This window comes from Eptesicus fuscus, chromosome 23 (assembly GCF_027574615.1).
Source record: "Eptesicus fuscus isolate TK198812 chromosome 23, DD_ASM_mEF_20220401, whole genome shotgun sequence".
Lineage (NCBI taxonomy): Eukaryota > Metazoa > Chordata > Mammalia > Chiroptera > Vespertilionidae > Eptesicus > Eptesicus fuscus.
Window position 1 is genome coordinate 10,750,514 of NC_072495.1, and position 20,944 is coordinate 10,771,457.

Below are 20,944 nucleotides of genomic sequence, written 5' to 3' on the forward strand. Positions count from 1 at the left end.
CTTCAAATGACTGCACATGATTACTTCCAATTTTCCTGGAATTTGTTGCAAACTATATGAGACAGATGCTTAAGCAGTCATACTGCCTACAGTCCTGGTTTCAGTGGATGGATTTTGAGATGGAATAAAGTTCTTTGAGCAACATTAATCTAGATGCTAAGAGCCATTACTACTTCATGCGTGGAGACTATGCCCTTTCAATGTCCCTCAGTATCTATCATTGAGGACTATAATTCAGGTCCTTCCCTGTCACTCAAAATGAGAAAGGACAAATCTGCCTATCAGGTTTGCTGGTTCCTAGCTTTGTTTATTATTAAGACACGGATCAGCAAACTTGTTCTCTTAAGGGCCAGACAGTAAATAACTTGGGTTTTGCAGACCACATCTGGTGTCTGTTGCATATTCTTCTTTTTCGTTTTCCCCCCAACTATTTAAAAATGTAAAACCCATTCCTAGCCTGAGGGCCACATATGAGCAGGAAGCAGCCAGATTGGGCTCTAGGGCTGTAACATTTAAACCAATCCCTGTTTTAAAAGTAAGCCTTTCCAGAAAAATTTCTAAGTAAATATGGGGAAGTTAATATGGATCAATAAACTAAAAACAATCTCATTAAATTGATCAATGGAATTTTCACAGATGTTATTAGGATAAAGGGAACAGAGAGAAACCTATCAAACAGAATTTAATGTTTATTTAATAATTAAGGTCATATGAAACTACCAAGAATAAAACCACACCAAACCACACCATTTATTTAAACAATCTCACAGAAAGATGAGCCTTACCGGTAACCCAAAATGCACCGCTTTCTTCACAGAATGCTCTAGCAGAACATAGCTATCGGATTTCTTCTGCCCCAGCACGTAAAGCCAGCTCTGGTAAGAGAAATCATTAAAATATATCCTAACAATGACCAGGGGTAATGTTCTATTGAACTATCAGCATGGTTGTAAGAAAGAATTAAAAGGAACATGATAAATCCTCTAACATACTATTTCATGAAGCATGAACCAAAATGAAGCTCATCAAACACATGAAAATTATCAGACAAGCCAATGATTTTCTTCACCTTTGAGAGCAGTGAGTGGCAAGTTCTAGGAAAAAAGCATGAAGCCCCCATATGGCGTTTAATGAAAAAGTGAGTCTCAACGTGATGGTTAAATAAATTCTGTGTTCTACTTGTGCTTGGTGGTTATGCTTTCACAGGATAACATCTCATCCAGTTACAAGGTAATGCCAATATTTAATGTGATAGTTTTGCATGGTAGTTATACATGGCACGTTGTACTAAAATTTGTAGATAAGATCAAGCCTGGCTGGTTTGGCTCCATGGTTGAGCATTGAACCATGAACCAAGAGATCACCGGTTTGATTCCCGGTCAGGGCACATGCCTGGGCTGCAGGCTTGATCCCTAGTAGGGGGCGTGCAGGAGGCAGCTGATCAATAATTCTCTCTCATCATTGATGTTTCTATCTCTCTCTTCCTTTTCCTTCCTCTCCCTTCCTCCCTCCCTCTCTCTCTCTCTCTCTCTCTAAAAATCAATACAAACATATTTTTAAAAAAGAATCACCATCAAAGCCAAACCAACGTCATGAATTAAGAAATAAACAAATATGGGCTGCCTTTCCTGAATTACCACGACTTCCTAACTAGTTTCCCGTCACTGCTAAGAACGTTTGCTCTGACTACAAAACAATCTGATTCAAATCGGGCCTTCCAAAGGCCAACTCAACCCGTGGGCAGAATTCCCAAGGCAGGAGGGTGGCCTTACCAGGCAATGCTGGAGACACACGTGATCGTTGGACTCCTGGGCGATCCTGATTGCCTCTTGCAGGGCAAGCTCCGCCTGTTGACTAATGACAGACTGAACATTAATATCTCATTAACAATCACAAACATGCACAAGTAACGGAAGCAGGAAGACATCTGTACAATAATTCATCCAAGAGCAGGTCTCTGCTTTGGAAGCTATAGCTATGGGCTTATTCCCTCAGAGGCATTCTCTTGCCCCAGCAGCAAGAAACATTAACAGTGGACATATAGAACTCGCCCCTTCTATGGCGGATTTCTACTAAAAGGGACATCGAGGAATAGATTTTCTTGATCTCAGTTGCTAAGAGTTTTATTTTAGCTATCTATGGGCCAGGGAAGAGGCACAGAGAGAATATAATATTTTACTTTTAATTGCATTCCCTTCCGCATTATTTAAAAAAATTTTTTTACTATAGCATTTGATGCTTTTATACTTTTTCAAAACTAGTTTTAAAAAGTATTTTGAGGATTAGCCGAAACTGGTTTGGCTCAGTGGATAGAGCGTCGGCCTGCAGACTCAAGGGTCCCAGGTTCGATTCCAGTCAAGGGCATGTGCCTTGGTTGCGGGCACATCCCCAGTGGGGGGTGTGTAGGAGGCAGCTGATCGATGTTTCTCTCTCATCAATGTTTCTAACTCTCTATCCCTCTCTCTTCCTCTCTGTAGAAAATCAATAAAATATATATATATTTTTTAAAAAGTATTTTGAGGATTATCCACTTTTGAGATTCCTTTTTTTCTGCTCATGTGGTTTCCCTCCATCTCTGATGTCTCTCCCACTCTCTCAACTTCTGTAGAAATTCAGTCAAATATTCTTGGCCCCACTGAACTTGCACTTGTGAAAATTCCCACATAAATGCTATCTGTACCCCACCTTGCAGTGCATAGTTAAATACTACTGTGTATCACCATCTGTTTATTTAATCAGTGTTAACCATATTTTTCAACTAGTTTATTAACCATAGAGAGCACAAGTAAAGTCTTTAACTTTGGGCTTCTCAGTGGCAAGTGACAGAATAGAAATCTTATCAATGCTGGGTCACTGAGTATCTCAAAATCAATTTATGGGTTTCACTTCTTTAGAGGAAAATTTATATAAGGAATTTTCTTTCAACACCAGTGCAATAGCCTCACACAATTCATTTTAATTGGGGAGAACTGAACTATTCCACAGTAACTACTTGTTTGAATACAAAACCCAGATACATTCTTACCTAGTTTACACGTCCTTTTCATCCCTTTAATAATGAGGCTATTTGAGGGCAGGAAGTATGTCTTCACACACAGGCCCCCAATAAATATCGGTTGATTTAACTTTATTGAATATGTGATGACCAAACAAATAATGGTATGTTTAGAGAAATGGCTTCTGGGAGAACTGTATACTAAAACGACTAAAGAGAGATTATTTTTCCCAGATAGGAAGAAAAGGTAGATTGCCAACACAGAAACACAAAGTCAGGCAAAATCCTCAAAGGACCTTATGGCTTTCACTGCTGCTAGGCAGAAAAACCTCTGGTAAAAATTTTCAGTAACAGAACATTTCCATATGATTTATATGACATGGCTTTGAATGCTCCGATGAAGTATTCAAAGACTGTCCCACACACAAGCTCCAGTCCACGTCCCTTTTAAAATGCAATAACCAGAAGTTAATAGAATTTTTTGGGTGTTGCCTGGCTGATACAGCAAGTGCAGAACTCTCAATTCTTCAACTCCGGACATTGCTTCCATTAATGCACTCTAGGGTCCCTAGTCAAAGATGCCAGTAGCAGAAACCTCGTTTCTTCCAGATGGGAAAAAGCCACAGGGGGCGGCAAGACTCTTCAATTAGTAATTTCCTACCTTTTCACCATTATTCACATTATTTCATTGTTTCCAAAATAGGCTCCATGTTTTGAAAGATTTTATCCACTTAACTCAATTTAAAAATAAATTTTTTTTATTTCAGAGAGGAAGGGAAAAGGGAGATAAAAACATCAATGATGATAGAGAATCATTGATTGGCTGCCTCCTGTACTCCTCCTACTGGGGACAGAGCCCTGACCGGGACTTGAACTGTGATCTCCTGGTTCGTAGGTCGACGCTCAACCACTAAACCATACCAGCTGGACAGTTTTCCTATTTTTATTCATCAAAATCATTGGCATATCTTAGCAATGGCATAAGCCAAGTGTCATCTCACTGAGCTGCCTGAATTTTATCCGAAAGCACAAACATGACTTTTAATAAGCCAGCACAGTCTTTTATACAGTAAAGACACAACTTTCTTTTGGCTTTTTGAAATACTGAAAATAGATTTTGTATCCTCATTATTATCTCCAAAAATCCTTTGGGAATCTCTGGCCTAATGACCTAATTATCTTTTAATTCAATGGCTGTCGTTCTTAGAAGTAATGAAAGAAAGAGGCCATGTACTAAGACAGTAATGTTAAATAGTGACACCAGGGGGCAGACTGTTTAAGGAGAAGGTTTCATTAGCTTCGGTTCAGTGAAAAAGCTTCCCTTTTGGAAGTTACTGACAGGTCTAGTCAAATAGTCAGCTTCCTTTCTTTCTTTCCTTTTTATCCTCCTTTTAAAACAGCATTTAAAAAATTCATCTTAGCCCTGACCGGTTTGGCTCAGTGGATAGAGCGTCGGCCTGCGGACTCAAGGGTCCCGGGTTCGATTCTGGTCAAGGGCATGTACCTTGGTTTGGAGCAAATCCCCAGTGGGGAGTCTGCAGGAGGCGGCTGATCGATGTTTCTCTCTCATCGATGTTTCTAACTCTCTATCCCTCTCCCTTCCTCTCTGTAAAAAATCAATAAAATATATTAAAAAATAAATAAATAAATATTTTTTTAAATTTCATCTTAATTAACATTTGGAAGTTCGTGTCTTCCATTTCTGCATGGATAAAAATCTATAAACTTACTAGTGTCCGAAGCGGCAGTGCAGGGCGGCCAGGTTCAGAGCAGCGTATCTCAAGCTCCGGCCGTAGCCCTCTTCCCCGTTACTTTTGCTCTCGGCTCCCGTAAGAATCAGGCGGTCAAAGTAATGCAGGAGGCTGTGTGTAGAACTAAACACATCTTGGACCCGGAGGTTGTTTAAGTAGCTGAGATAATGCTACAAGAAACAATCCACATAGTGTAAATGTTCTGCTTCCCCTTGTGTAAGACTAATTCAGGAGATCTACTGGCTGCAAGCATCCGTGTATCCCCCACCCTTCTAACAAGAGGGTCATAGTTTAGATTCACCTTTTCCCCACAGGCAGAATAAAGCAGGTTCAAGATACATTGGTTTCTCACCAGGAGGAGTCCCCAAATGAAAAAAACGGAGTTCCATTAGCACTTGTGTCAGCCTTTTATCCTAAATATACATCCACTATGTCACTGGTTATATTAGGACCCATGTGAGGGTGGAGGGGAGAACTCACTTAGCTCAGGTATTTAAAAAGTTTGCTGAGCTAATTATATTCTATTTTGAAACTGTTTTCATTTTGTTTGATTCACTGAATTAAATCTCCCTCTAGCCCTAGCCAGTTTGGCTCAGTGGATAGAGCGTCGGCCTGTGGCCAAAGAGTCCCGGGTTCAATTTCGGTCAAGGGCACGTACCTTGGTTGCAGGCTCCTCCCCGGATTGGGCCCTGGTCAGAGCGCATGCAGGAGGCAACCAATCGATGTGTTTCTCTCACATCGTTGTTTCTCTGTCTTTCCCTCTCCCACTCTCACTAAAAGATCAATAGAAAAATATCCTCGGGTGAGGATTAACAAAAAAAAATAAGAAAAATTTAAAAATAAATAAATAAACTTCCCTCCAAACAGACAGATCCCAGTTACAAGGGAACCAAACATATATCTTTCTACATGTGGATAAAGTCAGATGTCAAATCCAGGTTTGAGGGTAAAAATCCATTTAGGAATGGTATGATTTTTAAACTTAAAAAACAACAACACACACTGACAAAAGTGGAGAAAGAAACAAATTTTTAGCCCCCAATTTTTTTTAACTAATTTTAGAAAGAGAGAGAAAAGGAGAGACAAAGAGACAGAAACATCAATTTCTTGTTCCACTTATTTATGCATTCATTGGATGATTCTTTTTAAAAATATATATATTTTAATGATTTTTTTAGAGAGAAAGGAGGGAAGAGGGATAGAGAGATAGAAACATTGAGAGAGACATCCATTGGCTGACTCCTGCACGCCCCCTGTTGGGAATCAAGCCCTAAACCTGGGCATGTGCCCTGACCAGGAATCAAACAGGGGACCTCTTGGTTTATGGGTTGATGCTCAACCACTGAGCCACATTGGCTGGACTCATTGGTTGATTCTTCTATGTGCCCTGACCAGGGATTGAACCTGCAACCTTAGTGTATTGGGACAATACTCTAACCTAACAAGCCACCCGGCCAAGACAGGCCCCAAAGTTTTTAAAAACTCAGTCTACTCTGCCCTAGCCAGTGTGGCTCACTTGGTTGGGTGTGATCCCATGCACTGAAAGGTTGCCAGTTTGATTCCCAGCAGGGCACATGCCCATTGCAGGCTCAATCCCCAGTAGGGGGTGTAAGGGAGGCAGCCAATTGATGTTTTGCTCTTACACTGATGTTTCTCTCTCCCTGTCTCCCTTCCTCTCACTCTAAAAAAAAAAAAAAAAAAAAAAACTCAGTCTACTCTATCTCTGCCCATAATTCACAACATCAGAGAGATGATGAAAGAAAGAGAACATCACTAGACTGAATGAGTGGGAAGGGCAGTTTTGCTCTTAGTGAGTGGGAAGGGCAGTTTTACAACCTAAGCTGGGGTGCTCACCAAGAGCATGGATGGATCCTCATTTGTGTGGCTACTCAACATAACAGTAGCTTTGCCATTATTTTTTCAACTCAGGAACAAATTCTGGAAAAGACTCACCGCTTCAGCAAAATCAGGATTAAATTTCAACAAGTTATTCAATTCTTTCTGCAAAGAAGCTGGAGGGAGGGCCTTAGTCTCGTCATTCTTTAACAAAGAGGCCTGAAATTGAAACATGACAACTCAGTAGAAAGAAATATATGGAAATGTTATAGTCAACAGCATCAGCTGGTTATTTTCTTTTCCTCAGCTACTTTCTCCTCTTGACCCTACAGAACACTGTTCCTCTTCCTGAAACAGTAAGCCTCCCCATCCACACACTCCCCAACCACACGCTCCTCCCATGCAAATTCCTGCTCATCCTTCCAGCCCCAATTCAGACTTCAGCCACCAGCCACCTGCTTCTATCACCGCCTAGACCAGGTAAGGTCCTATAAGGACCCCTGTTCTAACCTTTCTTGTCGTTCCTATCAAGACGTATTAAAAGTGTCAATCTGGCCTCAATCCAGACGGTGAGCACCTTCACAGCAGGCAGTGTGCATCTCCAGCACTGCAGAGGGCCTTATGGCACTCAGGTGCACTACGTCTGGTTAACTGTTTCATAAGAATGGCATTAAGCAACGCTTATATAAGATATGTAGAAAACTAGTTTCAAATTAAATATTAGTACTTAACTGGGTTATAGACACTTAATTCAATTCTACCTAGACAAATTTTTCTTTATAAGTAATAATAATTTCTAATTCCATTTTAATTCATTACATCATTACAGAAGATTCTAAAACTATTGAAAAGCATACAGAAAACAAAAGTCATCTGTAATCCCTCCACCCAGAAATAACACTATTATTAATTCTTCAGTGTATCTTATTCCAGTGCATATTTTTCTATGTATATATTTGTGTGTCTGTATACATATATACACACACTATATTTTTAACAAAGTTAAAATACATAATTTTACTTCATCCTCTTTTCATTTAATGATATATTACAAACTTTGTCTCATCATCAGTCTTTACAAATATGATTTTTAAAACAAAACTATTAACCCTTTGACTGTCATATTTATTGCAAATACTTTCCCCATTTTGTTGTTTGCCTTTTAATCTTGTTAGAACGTGTTCTGACATGCAGACATTTTTTATTTTTATGCTAAAAAATCAAATGATCTTCTCCTACATATTACTTCCACAGCTGTTATGTTTAGAAAGTCTTTCCCCATCTATAAACCAGTTAAAAGTTAATATTGTAGCTCCTTCTAGTTTAATTACAGCTTTAAATATTTACATTTGCCCCTTTAATCCACCTGTTAGGTAATAAGGTGTGAGGACAAGGTGAGGATCCAGCTGTATTTTCTCCTTGATAGCTAGACAAGTTTTCCTAATTTGTTTAAAATTCATCTGCAGGCGTGTTCCTATCACTTTTAGCTAGATTGTTACATTTTTCTGCAGAAAGAGATTTAAGAACAAAATTAGGGAAAACTAGAAAAATCTAGCAAAAAGTCTGCTTGAAGATAACATGAGAAAAACATTTAGCTTATGTTACTGAGAAAATGAGAGTATGACTTAAAACCACCAACAAAAAATGTTTGGGACCAGGAGTTGAGCGTCAACCTATGAATCAGGAGGTCAGGGTTTGATTTCCGGTCAGGACACATGCCTGGCTTGTGGGCTCAATCCCCAGTAGGGAGCGTGCAGGAGGCAGCCGATCAATGATTCTCTTTCATCATTAAAGTTTCTATCTCTCTCCCTCTCCCTTCCTCTCTGAAATCAATAAAAATATATATATTTTTAAATGTTTGGGATAAAGTGCACTGATATCTGCAACTTGAAATGCATTAAAAAAATAAATAAAAGAAATGGTGGTCGGATAGAGGATGGGTAGATATGTGTTGAACAGAGAAAAATACTAACTGTAGGATACAGATGAAGGGTATATGGATATTCACTGTAAAATGCTTTTCTATTTTTTTTGTTTGTTTGAAAATGTCCATAATAAAATGTTGGGGAAAGGGAAGTACGTCTTCTAAGTCACGTTTTTTGGCTGTGTTAGTCATGTAACATTATTGAATGAACCTGCATTATAACTTTAATCGAAAAATAAAACTACAAAATAGGAAGTAACAGCATTCATTGCTAGTGAAGTTAAGAGGGCCAAGAACAAGGGATAATGCAGAATTACCAATAAACCCACCAACGTAACAGGCATATGCCATGACAAACTACGTCAGACGATTTTTTTAAAGTTCATGATAAATTAGAGAATTAACATACCTGTTGAGAAAGAAAAAACTCCGCTTGTTTTTGGGACAGAGGCCCACTGCAAGATACCTCCTCTTCTCTACAAAATATAAAACAAAAATAATACAGAAATACATATAATACACCATAGCAAAAATGGTAATGCTTACAAAGTCAAACTGATTTTTTATCAGAAGAGTTAAGACACTTTTTTTAATTGATTGATTTTAAGGAGAGAGGAAGGGAACGAAAGAGAGAGAGAGAGAGAAGCAATGATTTGTTGTTCCACTTATTTATGTATTCATTGGTTGATTCTTTTATGTGCCCTGACCGGGGACTGAATATGCAACCTTGGCTATCGGGACAACACTCTAACCACTGAGATACCTGGCTAGGGCCAAAAACTTTTACAATTAATTCTCTCCTCTCAGGAAGAGAAAAGACATACTTAAAAAGTGATGTTGAATGACCTGACAAAGTTCACAATGATCGTGGACAAACATAGACCTAAATTCTACACAGCTCTCAGATCTTTCTAAAATGCAAATCTATCATGCTATCCCTGATTTTAAGCCCTTCAGTGGTACCCTATCACCTCCAAAATAAAGTCCACACTGCTTAGCGGGGCAGGTGCAGTGCTTCATGGGTGATCCTACCTCCTGCCTCTCTCCTTTGCCTTCTCTTTGTCACCTACACCCCAGGCCTCACGAATACCTTACAGGCCTCCTGTCATGACAAGGTGCCCCTGATGCTTTCACAACCTGCAGGGCCCATCTGCCCACCTACTATTGGACTCCATCCATCACTCAAAATTACAAGACTCACAGCCTCCAAGAAGCTCTCCTGACCTTTCTTATTTGAGCTCCCACTGTCTCCTAGATGCTTATCATAGCACCTATGCACTGCCGAGCTGGGCTGTTCTTACCTGCATTTGTATGTGAATACCCAGGGCTATACGTAGGCACACTCAGATTTTGGGAAATAAATGAATAAAGAGTTTCTTTCTTTTTTTTTAATTTTAATATATTTTATTGATTTTTTACAGAGAGTAAGGGAGAGGGATAGAGAGTTAGAAACATTGATGAGAGAGAAACATCAATCAGCTGCCTCCTGCACATCCCCCACTGGGGATGTGCCTGCAACCAAGGTACATGCCCTTGACCGGAATCGAACCCGGGACCCTTCAGTCCGCAAGCCAACGCTCTATCCACTGAGCCAAACCAGTTTCGGCAAATGAATGAAGAGTTTCTAACTCCATGCTACAGAGTCAAGATGGTGTTGTATTCAAAAGCAGGAAAAGGAGGCTTCACCTAAGAAATAATCATTTGCCTAGATGCTTAACTGATAAACAAGAAATGTACTAATATAAACCTAGACTTGACAAATCTATACATGCACAGCATAAAACAATCTTGTTTTGAGGTCGAAGTATGAATATTACTCTTTTATCACTGAAGAAAGTCTTCTCTACATAGGATTACAATAAGTATAAAATCAGTATTTACTCATAAATAGTATTTGTATAAGCACTCTGTGTTAATTACAGTTGATCTCAAACTGTTTTATGCAAACTATATGTAAACGGATATTCTAAGAAAATTCTGAGGTTAAAGAATTTGAGGAAAGGTGTACATATTCTATCTTGCTTGGAGATTCATGATACACATTAGAGAAATCCAGCAGAAAGAAACTTTACTTTTGCTTAATGTACCATTTACCGACCTCACTTGCACAAAGGATCCTTTCCTCGTGTCTCTCAAGAAGCACTAGCATCCCACAGAAAACACTTTAGGAAGAGCTGCTCTCATGTTCTCCTAATTTCATTTCCGATAAATATTACCTAACAATCCCCAAGGCAGTGGATCAGCTTTTGCAAATATTGGAGCTGCCAAGAACCAGCCCTGACCCAGGCCTAACAAAGATCAGTGACACAGTAGTGACCTAGAGGGAAATGGAAAAAAATTTCACAGGCCAAGTTCTCAAATGGAAAAGAGTTAAGTGTCTGGGCAATAAGCCCTTTTCTCTTAACATATCCTTTAAACAAAATAAGCCCAAGGTTTGAAATAAATATGGCTGAACACAAAAAGGCTAGAGACAGATGAGAATCCGAATGAAACTGGACACACCACCACTGGTCCCATTCTCCTCTAAAGTCCATGATACTCAGTAGTACCAAATGATTTACTTACTTAACCCCATTCCCCCAAAAAAGATTTAGGGTAGCTTATAATAAAGGACACGGGGCAATACATGAGAAAATCAAAATGACGCAAAGGAAAATGGCTACAAGTGAAGACAAATAAGAGTTATTATAAATGAAGATCAAATTCGGCTGTGGCTCCCATACTGGCAATGGTGGCCGATGTGAATGAACAAGCTTGGGAAGAGCAAATAAAAATATCGTGGCCCAAGCCATCCTTCACTGACCCTTCCTTTGCTTCCTCGGAGCCTCACATGGAGGAGAAAGTAGCCCTTAAGAAGCAATAGAGGTATTCCATTAAGAAAAAGGGCTCAAGTAGACCTTGTTCATGAATCCAATCATCAGCTGAGACAGACTTTTAGGCTTACTAGTGCTGTAACTCAAGGGCACTTAACCTGGATTCATGGATGAGCTAGAGGTCCATAGACCTTGTAAAACTGCATGCAAAGTTTGTATGAATGTGCTTTTTATCTGTCCAGTGGACAGCACGAACACAGCCCTCCAAGACCACAAATGATGCAGTCGAGTTTCCCACATTTGGGGAGACCACAGGGGTCAGCACATCTGGAGTGCAATGGCTAAGCCTCACCCTGGGAAAACCACCTTCATGATCATGGTACCTTCCCTGCCAGGTAAGTATGAATGTACATTTTTAATGTGGATATAGTACATGGCATTCATCAGATTCTTTAATTTTTTAAAAAATATTTTATTGGTTTTTTTACAGAGAGGAAGGGAGAGGGATAGAGAGTTAGAAACATCGATGAGAGAGAAACATCAATCAGCTGCCTCTTGCACACCCCCTACTGGGGATGTGCCCACAACCAAGGTACATGCCCTTGACCGGAATCGAACCTGGGACCCTTCAGTCCACAGGCCGACACTCTATCCACTGAGCCAAACTGACTAGGGCATTCATCAGATTCTTAAAAGACGCCTGTAAACTGCTCTAAAGGGCTCAAATCTATCACTATAACTGAAAATTTTTAAATTTTACATAGGATTTATCAATCAGCAAGGATTTTTGTTTGTTTGTTTTTTAAAGTATGTGCAAGGCATAAAACACCAATTAAGGCCCTGGGGTGAGGGATACAAAATCTTAATGGTCTACAACAAACATGTCTACAGTCTTGGTAAAGGCTAGGATCAGCCCAGGTGCAAAAATGGTAGTAAACGATAAGTATCAAGGATGAGTATGGACTTAGAAAAGGGAGAAACCACTCCAGCCGGAGTGGTGAGGAACTGGAAAGTTGGTAAGGAGTGGGGAAAATGATGAGGAAGGAGGAAGGCATTCCAGTAAAAGAAAATAAGAGAGGCAGAAAGGGAAAAAGCCTGAGGGCATGCAAGCAGACCTGGCTAGTTGGGGTAAAGGATCCAAGCTGAGAACAGAAGGTAAAGTCAGAAAGATCAATTGTGGAGGCCTCAAACACCAGGTGGGGAGAATGTGTGGAACCTCTGGAGGTTTCTGAGTGGTGTAGTGACAGGTCAAAACCAGGGGCGGAGAGAGACTGAGACAGAGAACAGTTACTAAACATCTAAGGCCATGAGGACCTGAGCCCTTCCCAGGTGTGTGACCAGAGGGTGTGATCCAGCCCCTCCTTCTGTCTGTCCCTCCAATATATGTCAGCTTGTCCTGACTTGGGGGCTCTGTGTCTGCCATGTGCTCTGGCAATTCTTCTCAGGAATCGCTCCTTCATCACCGAGCTCCCAGTGTTCTAGAGACCTTCCCTGCCTGGCCGATGTGGCTCAGCAATTGTTGACCTATGAACCGGGAGGTCACAGTTTGATTCCCAGTCAGGGCACATGCCAGGGTTGCGGGCTCAATCCCTGGTGTGGGGGCATGCGGGAGGTAGCAGAATGATGATTCTCTCTCATCATCTATGTTTCTATCTCTCTTTCCCTTGCCTTTCCTCTCTGAAATCAATAAAAATATATTTTAAAAAAGAGAGAGAGAGAGAAAGAGACCTTCCCAAACAGCACCCCACAGTGATTTTCTATCCTTGTGTCCTACTTGACGGTCTCTGAAATTACACTACTTCTTCCTTTAGTTACCTACTACCTGACCCTCCCACCTAACTTCACGAGGACAGGAGCTCTCCCTTTTCGCTGACAGCACAGCCCCTAATAGTGCCTGGCACACAGGAAGCACTCGATAAGTATTTGTTGAACACATTAATGAATTTTGGAGATTTATATAAAATCTCTGGCAGGTGAAGGAATACCAGAGAATTTCTGCTTTGGTGGGGTCCGCTCAGCAGCACAGGGAAGAGCTGCTTCCAGGAGCGTGCAGACTAGCAGGCTCCACTGCAGCCTTTCGAGCTGTAATCCTATCAGCCTGATTTCTTACCGCAGGACACAGAGCTGCCCCTTGGCAACAACGAGCAAATGAAAAGCTGAAGCTAAATTTCAGTTTGCACTTCCGCCTGTAAGTGGATTTTTAAAAACACAGGAAAAATATTTATTCTATCCCTTCTAAATTACCAGTTAGGTTCCCACTTTTAAATAGGAATGATTTCATTGTAAAATGGGAGATTTGTTGGCTATTCAATATTACTTTCTCCTTTCTAATTTTAATACAAATTTCTAGGGCAAGAAAAATAATTTCCCTGAAGAAAACATACCTAAAATCATTCCAATAACTTAAAAAAAAAAAAAATAGAAAGGGCTAAAGTGAGAAGCTTCTCATAACACAATAAAACATTAGAAAAATCACAAAAAGAGAAAAATTTGAAATTTTCCTTTTTAAAAGAATCAAGGAGTGTATAAAATATATCTTGCAAAGTAAAGAAATATCCTATAACAAGTAAAAGCATTTCTTTTTGGACAAAGTGTAATACTTAATTAGAATAACTTTTAAAGAATATCTTTCATATCAGTGAGCAATTCAGTTTACTAAATATACACTATATTCCGAAACCATGCACCTTAACTGTAAATACACTGGCTTACACGCAAATGAATTCTTAGAATAGGATAAAAACAAAAAGATGCAATTAGACCTAATTAAATCAGATAAACTTAGGAGAAAACCAAACCATAATATGAGAAGTCTGCATTTTCACATTGCTAAAGAAGTGACATTCTGCTCCTTTAAGCTTGTAGAGAAGCTCAAACAAAGATCAGACTGTTGCCTGGAAGCCTTCCTGAGGGGCCTTAACTAGAAGAGAAACTAGAGAACACTGAATATTTGTCGAATGTTTGCCACATACCAGGAACAGTTCTAAACACTTTATATACATTTATCATTTAATTCCTACATCAACCCTCTGAGGAGGTGATATCTCCCCCATTTTGCAGATCAAGAAATTAAAACACAGAGGAGTTGAGTAACTGGCCCAAGGCCTCACAGGGAATAAGGGAAGGAGCAGGGATTCATACCCAGGATTCTGACTCTAGCGCCAGACCCTTCACCCCATACTGCACTGCCTTTCCAAGAGATGAGAAGCCTTTATAGACAACTCTAAGTAAGTGAGGTTTTGGAAGGAGTTAATAGTACTGTAATCTTGATCCCATAACCAGGCCCTGGCCAGGAAGCTCAGTGGATTAGAGCATCGTCCTGATACGCCAAGGTTCTGGTTTGCTCCAATTATTTATTGTGCTATTTCACAGGAAAGGGACCCCTGTCCAAAAAACCCAAGTTACCTTATGGACACATCAAGTTCTTCTTTTTCCATTTTTCTTTCACCCTCTTCTCTGTTGGTCAGTTCCATATCAGCATCCTCCACTGTCTTTTTCTCACCATTTTGGAAGTACTGTTGAAGGGCAGTGTACAGTTTAAACACTTGGCTAAAAGAAAGCTTACTGTAGGCCAAGATCATGTGACGCAGAAATAAGCCTACAAAAGACACAGACAAGGTGAAGGCATTAAATGAAATCGGGATACACAAATTTGATGACTATTTGTTACAATTCTTCCTTCAAAAGAATAAAAAAGAGACACTTGAAGTTGCTATTCCTTCTGCCCAGATGTTCTTCCCCACTCTTTACAAATCTGGTTTCTTCTTATTCAGGGTCCAGTGCTCACACCCACACTCCACCATCTTTATCCACACAATATATTTTTTTCATGACTATTATAACTATCTGAAATTATCTTATTTACTTTTTTCATCTGGCCCTACCCTACCAGAATGCAATCTCCATAAAAAGAAGGTCCAACCCTAGCTGGTTTGGCTCAGTGGATGGAGCGTCAGCCTGTGGACTGAAGGGTCCCGGGTTTAATTCCGGTCAAGGGCACATGCCCAGGTTGTGGGCTTGATCCCCAGTAGGGGGCATGCAGGAGGCAGCTGATCAATGATTCTCATCATTGATGTTTCTCCCTCTACCTTCCTCTCTGAAATCAATAAAAATGGTCCAGCCCTAGCTGGTTTGGCTCAGTGGATGGAGCGTCAGCCTGTGGACTGAAGGGTCCCGGGTTTAATTCCGGTCAAGGGCACATGCCCAGGTTGTGGGCTTGATCCCCAGTAGGGGGCATGCAGGAGGCAGCTGATCAATGATTCTCATCATTGATGTTTCTCCCTCTCTCTTCCTCTCTGAAATCAATAAAAATCTATGAAAAAATAAAAAATAAAGAAAAAATAAATAAATAAAGAAGAAGGTCCAGTCCTGGCCAGTGTGGCTCAGTTGGTTAGAGTGTCCTCCTGTATACCTAAAGGTATTGATTCCCGGTGAGGGCTCATTCTTAGGTTGCGGTTTGATCCCTGGTTGGGGCACATAACGAGAGGCAACCAATCAATGTTTTTCTCTCACATCGATGTTTCTCTCTCTCTCTCTCTCTCCCCCCCCCCCCCCATTTCTCTCTAAAATCAATAAACATATCCTCGAGTTAAGATTTAAAAAAAAAAGAAGGTCCATGTCTATCTTTTAAGTCCACATCCTGGCACATAGGAGAGAGGTAAGTTATCAATAAATGACTGATGTTGAATAACAAATACTACTATGAAAAAAAGCCAGGTGGATAGAGCATGGATATAAAGCCAATAGAAAAGCATCAAAAGATGTCACATTTGCCCTCACCTTAAAATTTACTTCTCTTCATAGAAGTTTAGTTGGTGACCCTGACTTAAGAGTTATGAAATGCAGACAAGTGACCCAGAGCACTATGAGAAAGAGCTGAGAAACCCCAAGAGCCCCCCCAGACCAGGTCAATACCTTGGCTATCATAGACAAAACTTATCTTTTCCACAAGACAATTGTTTAAACACAGATCAAAATGGCAAGGCAATAAACACAAATTAAAATATGTGTTTGTTCAGAAAGCTGCTCACTTCAATAAACATACTCTCTGCTCTCTCATAAGAACTTCATACCTACTACACTTGTTTTGTGAACCTCTGGTTCAGTTCCAGAAAAAGAATCTGACAGGTCATCAAAAAATTGTTCCATATCCTTCAATTCGCCTTCAGCCATCAGTTTGATTCTGAATGAGAAAATTGAGGTGCGTATTTTAAGTAGGCCCTTTGAACACCTTCCCATGTTTCATATTTACCTAAAATAAATATATTTAAAAGCAATTCAGAGTTTCACATAAAAATGGTGGCACATGAAACAAACTTGATCATCCAAAATGTCACTCCCATATTCTGAAAAGTATCATTGCTGATGTCTTCTTGATCATAAAACTTGTCAAAGTAACACATCAGCCAATAAAATTGGAATTCTCTGCAACAATTAAAAAGGAAAAGGTAGCCCTAAGCCGGTTTGGCTCAGTAGACAGAGCATCAGGCCTGCGGACCGAAGGGTCCCAGGTTCGAGTCCAGTCAAGGGCACGTACCTTAGTTGCAGGCTTCTCCTCGGGCCGGGCCCTGGTCAGGGCGCATGCTGGAGGCAACCAATTGATGTGTTTCTCTCACATTGATATTTCTCTCTGTCTTTCCCTCTCTTTTCCAGTCTCTCTAAAAATCAATGGAAAAATATCCTGTGAGGATTAAAAAAATAATTAAAAAAAGGAAAAAGTAGATCCACATGGAAAAATAAATTTTGAAGCAGTACATTTAATGTTAACCATTTTTTTTAAAAAAATTAAACAACCTAAAAGAACAAAGATATCTTTTTTAAATAATTAACATGTGCCCTTTTCTAATTTTCATCTATTTTGACAATTTTTCATATCTAGAGAAAAAAAAAATGTTTACCTGATTTGTACTGAATTTGCAAGCTGAGGACAAGATTCTTCAATTAACTTGTATAGTTTAGTCAGTGTAATATCTGGGCCCTGAGTAAAGGAAGATAGGAAGGTTATGGATAAATTTTAAAGAACGGGAGAATGATAAACAGCAGCAAACATGAATTCATTTATCAACCCCTCTGCTTTAACAATTATTCCAAACATGAAATCTCAAATCAGAAAGAGGAAAAAAAGTTATCTAAAACGATAAAGTAATACTTGAAAATTGCATATCATTCTCATTTAGTCAGTGGAATGGTTTAAAATGGGGGGGGAAATACATTGAATCTGTAGTCCAAGGATGCATCTTTCCTTCCTTCTTAGTTTTGTAATCATGTAAACTTGTAGCCTCCTGAGCCCTAGTAAAATGGAGATAATAATAATTATCTCCTTTGTTTGTGGCAAAGATTAAGTAAGATAATGCAAAGTGCTCTGTGAACTGGCAAACATTATACAAGTAAAGGTGTCCTATTTTTTCAAAACATATCTCATTTGATCCTTCCCAAAACCTTGTAAGATAGGCAGACATACTGTTTCCAAGTCCATATAAGGTACCAGTAGAGACAGAGAGTATGTGACCTCTGCTATCAAGAAGACTACAATCGCCCTAACTGGTTTGGCTCAGTGGATAGAGTGTCGGCCTGCGGACTCAAGGGTCCCAGGTTCGATTCCGGATGAGGGCATGTACCTTGGTTGTTGGCACATACCCGGTGGGGAGAGTGCAGGAGGCAGCTGATCGATGTTTCTCTCTCATTGATGTTTCTAGCTCTCTATCCCTCTCTCTTCCTCTCTGTAAAGAATCAATAAACTATATTTAAAAAAAAAAAAAGACTACAATCTTGGCCCTGAGCAGGTAGCTCAGTAGGTTAGAGCATCATCCTCCGATATGCCAAGATTGCAGGTTCAATCGCTAGTCAGGGCACATATAATAAAAGCATATATAAGTGGAACAACAAATCTATGTTTCTCTTTTTCTCTAAAATCGATCTATAACTTAAAAAAACCACTACAATCTAATTGAAATTTAAAACTAAACAAAAGGGCATACCACATTTCACTTATTCTACATATTTATTTAGGTGCTGTACTAGGCTTCCAGGGCACAAAATGAAGAAAAATAGGACAAAGCACTGCCCTTACAGAGGTTATAGTCTAGTAGGGGAGAGGCAGCAGTCATATAATCACAAATAAATGGAAAAAATACAACTGGTATATGGGAAGGTACGTGCCCTAGGAGAACACATTAAAATTGCCAATATTGAGTAATTATTGTGTGCCACACACTGTGTCGTGTTTCCCATGGATCTCATTTAATACAGCCATCCCATGACATAGTTTCTATTATTGTTCCCATTTTGCAGAAACCAGGACCCAAATAGGCTGGAGAACTTGCTCAAGTCCCACAACTAGTAAGTGCTATAAAGTGTGTGCACACAATCGATGTTCACTGTTAGTTTTATGTCATTATTACTACTTATTAATGTCCTCTAGGTCTAGGTCGGATACAGAACCCATATGATTCATGTGTCACACACACACACACTCAGGACTACGTGTAGCCAGCCCCATTCTACAGAAAACAGAAGACCTGAAAAGGTAACTCTTCCCCCAGTCGCTCAGCTAACAAATGCTGGAGCCAGATATGAACCTGCAAAAACATGCCTGTCAAGCACCTGGCCCATAGTAAACACTCATTAAGTGTTAGCTGGTGGCATTATCTTTCCTTTTTCTATTGTGCGGTCCTCCAAGGCCAAGAGTTAGCTGATGGACCCCCGTACCCCCGACCCAAGTAAATGTCAGGCACAGAGCAGGTGCTCAGTGAAGTTTGCTGAAAGAACGGGAGCCAGCGGGGCCCCTCACCTGCAGCAGTGGCAGAAGCAGCTGGTTGAGCCTCCGCCGCTCCATGAGGCTGACGGCAGCCTCGCCCGTGCGGCCCATCTCGTTCAGCAGCACCAGCACCGCGATCTTATACGGCGTCACCCAGTCCTTGATGCCGAACACATTGGCATGCACCACGCCATTGGTCATCATGGGGTTGAAGTAGAGGCTCTCGTGGACACTGGCCATGGTGTCCCGGACTACTGCCACCACACACCCGAGTTCCGGCCGAGACACAACACAGCCCGCCCTGCGCCTCAACCAGCCCGGGCCGTATCCCAGGGAACAGGCTACTTCGCGCTCGCGGCTTGCCGTCGGCCAATCAGAGAAGCCGTATTAGAGCCACAGCCAATAAGAATGCCCCAGAGTGCCGTGGAGGGTGGGGACAAAGGCGTTGCACCTACAAACTAAGTCCCTACAGAAACTCTTGCGGAAGGAGAGCAGGTTCCCGGGAGACTTTGACTAGGACCGAGTTAAAGTGGGTCCACATTTGAGAGCCGGGGCTGAACCTCATAGGGGCTGCCATTTGTTCATTTCATTTGAAAACAATTAAAATTGAATTTTAAAAAGATTGTGTTAAAAAGCAACGGAATTGAATTTGCACCTTTAAAATTTGTGTTTGATTCGTTATGTTAATATTTAAACTAAAAGTTTGGGATTTTCATTTACCTCTTTTAAAGCGTGAACAAAATTTTTCCCCTCAGTATTCACAAATGCCATCTGGAGACAGCCAGGTCAGATTATAAGTGGCCTTGTATCCTTACCTGAAATAGTAGCTAATGCCTCCGTATGGTGAGTCTGTTTCCTTCCTAATAAACTACAAAATCCATAGTCTGTATTTCATAGCCCTCCACAATGAATTCCCTATACAATATTTTCAATACAGTTTGTCACAGCTCTGGTTCCATTCATCTATACCTCTCCAATGTGCCAGACATTGTGCTAAGTCCTAGAGATACAGCAGTGAATAATAAACTAAAAATTTGATCTCAGAAAGAAAAAAAGTGGCATAAGACACAAATCAAAAATCCCTTTGATGAACCAGTCTGTCTCCAAGAGACTGAAAAGGACCTGCTGTTATAGACATATGGTTGGCCTCCTTTACTTTTTGTTGTTAATCTTCACCTGAGAATATTTGTCCATTGATTTTTTGAGAGTGGAGGGGGAGAGACAGAGAAACATTGATGTGAGAGACACATAGATTGGTTGCCTCCGGCAGGAGGATCTAGCCTGAAACTGAGGTACGTGCCCTAGAAGGGAGAGGGAGAGAGAGATAGAAACAAGTATAATAAGAAGCATACTTGCTCACACATCTGGGATGGTAGGGTAGAAATCCCGGGACCTTTCAGTCAGCTGGCCTGCGTTCTATCCAGCGGCTAGGGCTTCCTTTACTTTCAATGATGAAAACTTAATGCTGGATCTCCTTCACCTTTTACATTTCAAAGCAGCCCTCCAAGACAATAAAAGCAGCAGAGATGTATAACTTACAGTGGAGTTCAGTTTATTTTGTCTGTCCAACATGCTCCACTGTTCTCCCCACAAATGTATTGCCTTTAATTTAAACAAAGTTACAGAACATGTCCCTCTAACTATAGACATATGGCCCTAGCAGAACCAATCAGATCCTTCTCTGGGACTGCTGTGTGGACTTTAGACAAAGAAGAGTCCTCTTTGTCTTGGGGTAACTAGGCAAGGCTATCAATGTCATATTCCCTACTGTTAGAAAACGACTACCTCTAGGAAGAGAGAACAAGACCAATTTTCAAAAAGAAACAGAACTAATCAGAATTGAGGTGGGGGTGGGAAGAGAAAGAGAAA

The 20,944-nt window shown here is 40.4% G+C and overlaps 1 protein-coding gene and 1 non-coding gene across 2 annotated transcripts in view; both read right to left on the reverse strand.

Annotated features, from left to right (window-relative positions):
- The window catches only part of ANAPC5 (anaphase promoting complex subunit 5), a 28,287-nt gene extending 8,934 nt beyond the window's left edge, over positions 1–19,353 (reverse strand). The window contains exons 1-9 of the mRNA XM_008142691.3: positions 19,109–19,353; positions 17,217–17,296; positions 16,392–16,501; positions 14,725–14,917; positions 8,916–8,982; positions 6,700–6,801; positions 4,726–4,916; positions 1,773–1,854; positions 786–875 (exon numbers count right to left, since the gene is read on the reverse strand). Of these exons, the coding sequence (XP_008140913.1) occupies positions 786–875; positions 1,773–1,854; positions 4,726–4,916; positions 6,700–6,801; positions 8,916–8,982; positions 14,725–14,917; positions 16,392–16,501; positions 17,217–17,296; positions 19,109–19,315 (1,122 nt within the window). The 5' untranslated portion in view covers positions 19,316–19,353. The remainder of the gene's footprint in view (positions 1–785; positions 876–1,772; positions 1,855–4,725; positions 4,917–6,699; positions 6,802–8,915; positions 8,983–14,724; positions 14,918–16,391; positions 16,502–17,216; positions 17,297–19,108) is intronic.
- Positions 11,559–11,722, reverse strand: LOC114231968 (U1 spliceosomal RNA). Its single transcript, XR_003618003.1, has one exon. It is a non-coding gene; the product is annotated as a U1 spliceosomal RNA (small nuclear RNA).
- Positions 19,354–20,944: the final 1,591 nt, after the last annotated feature.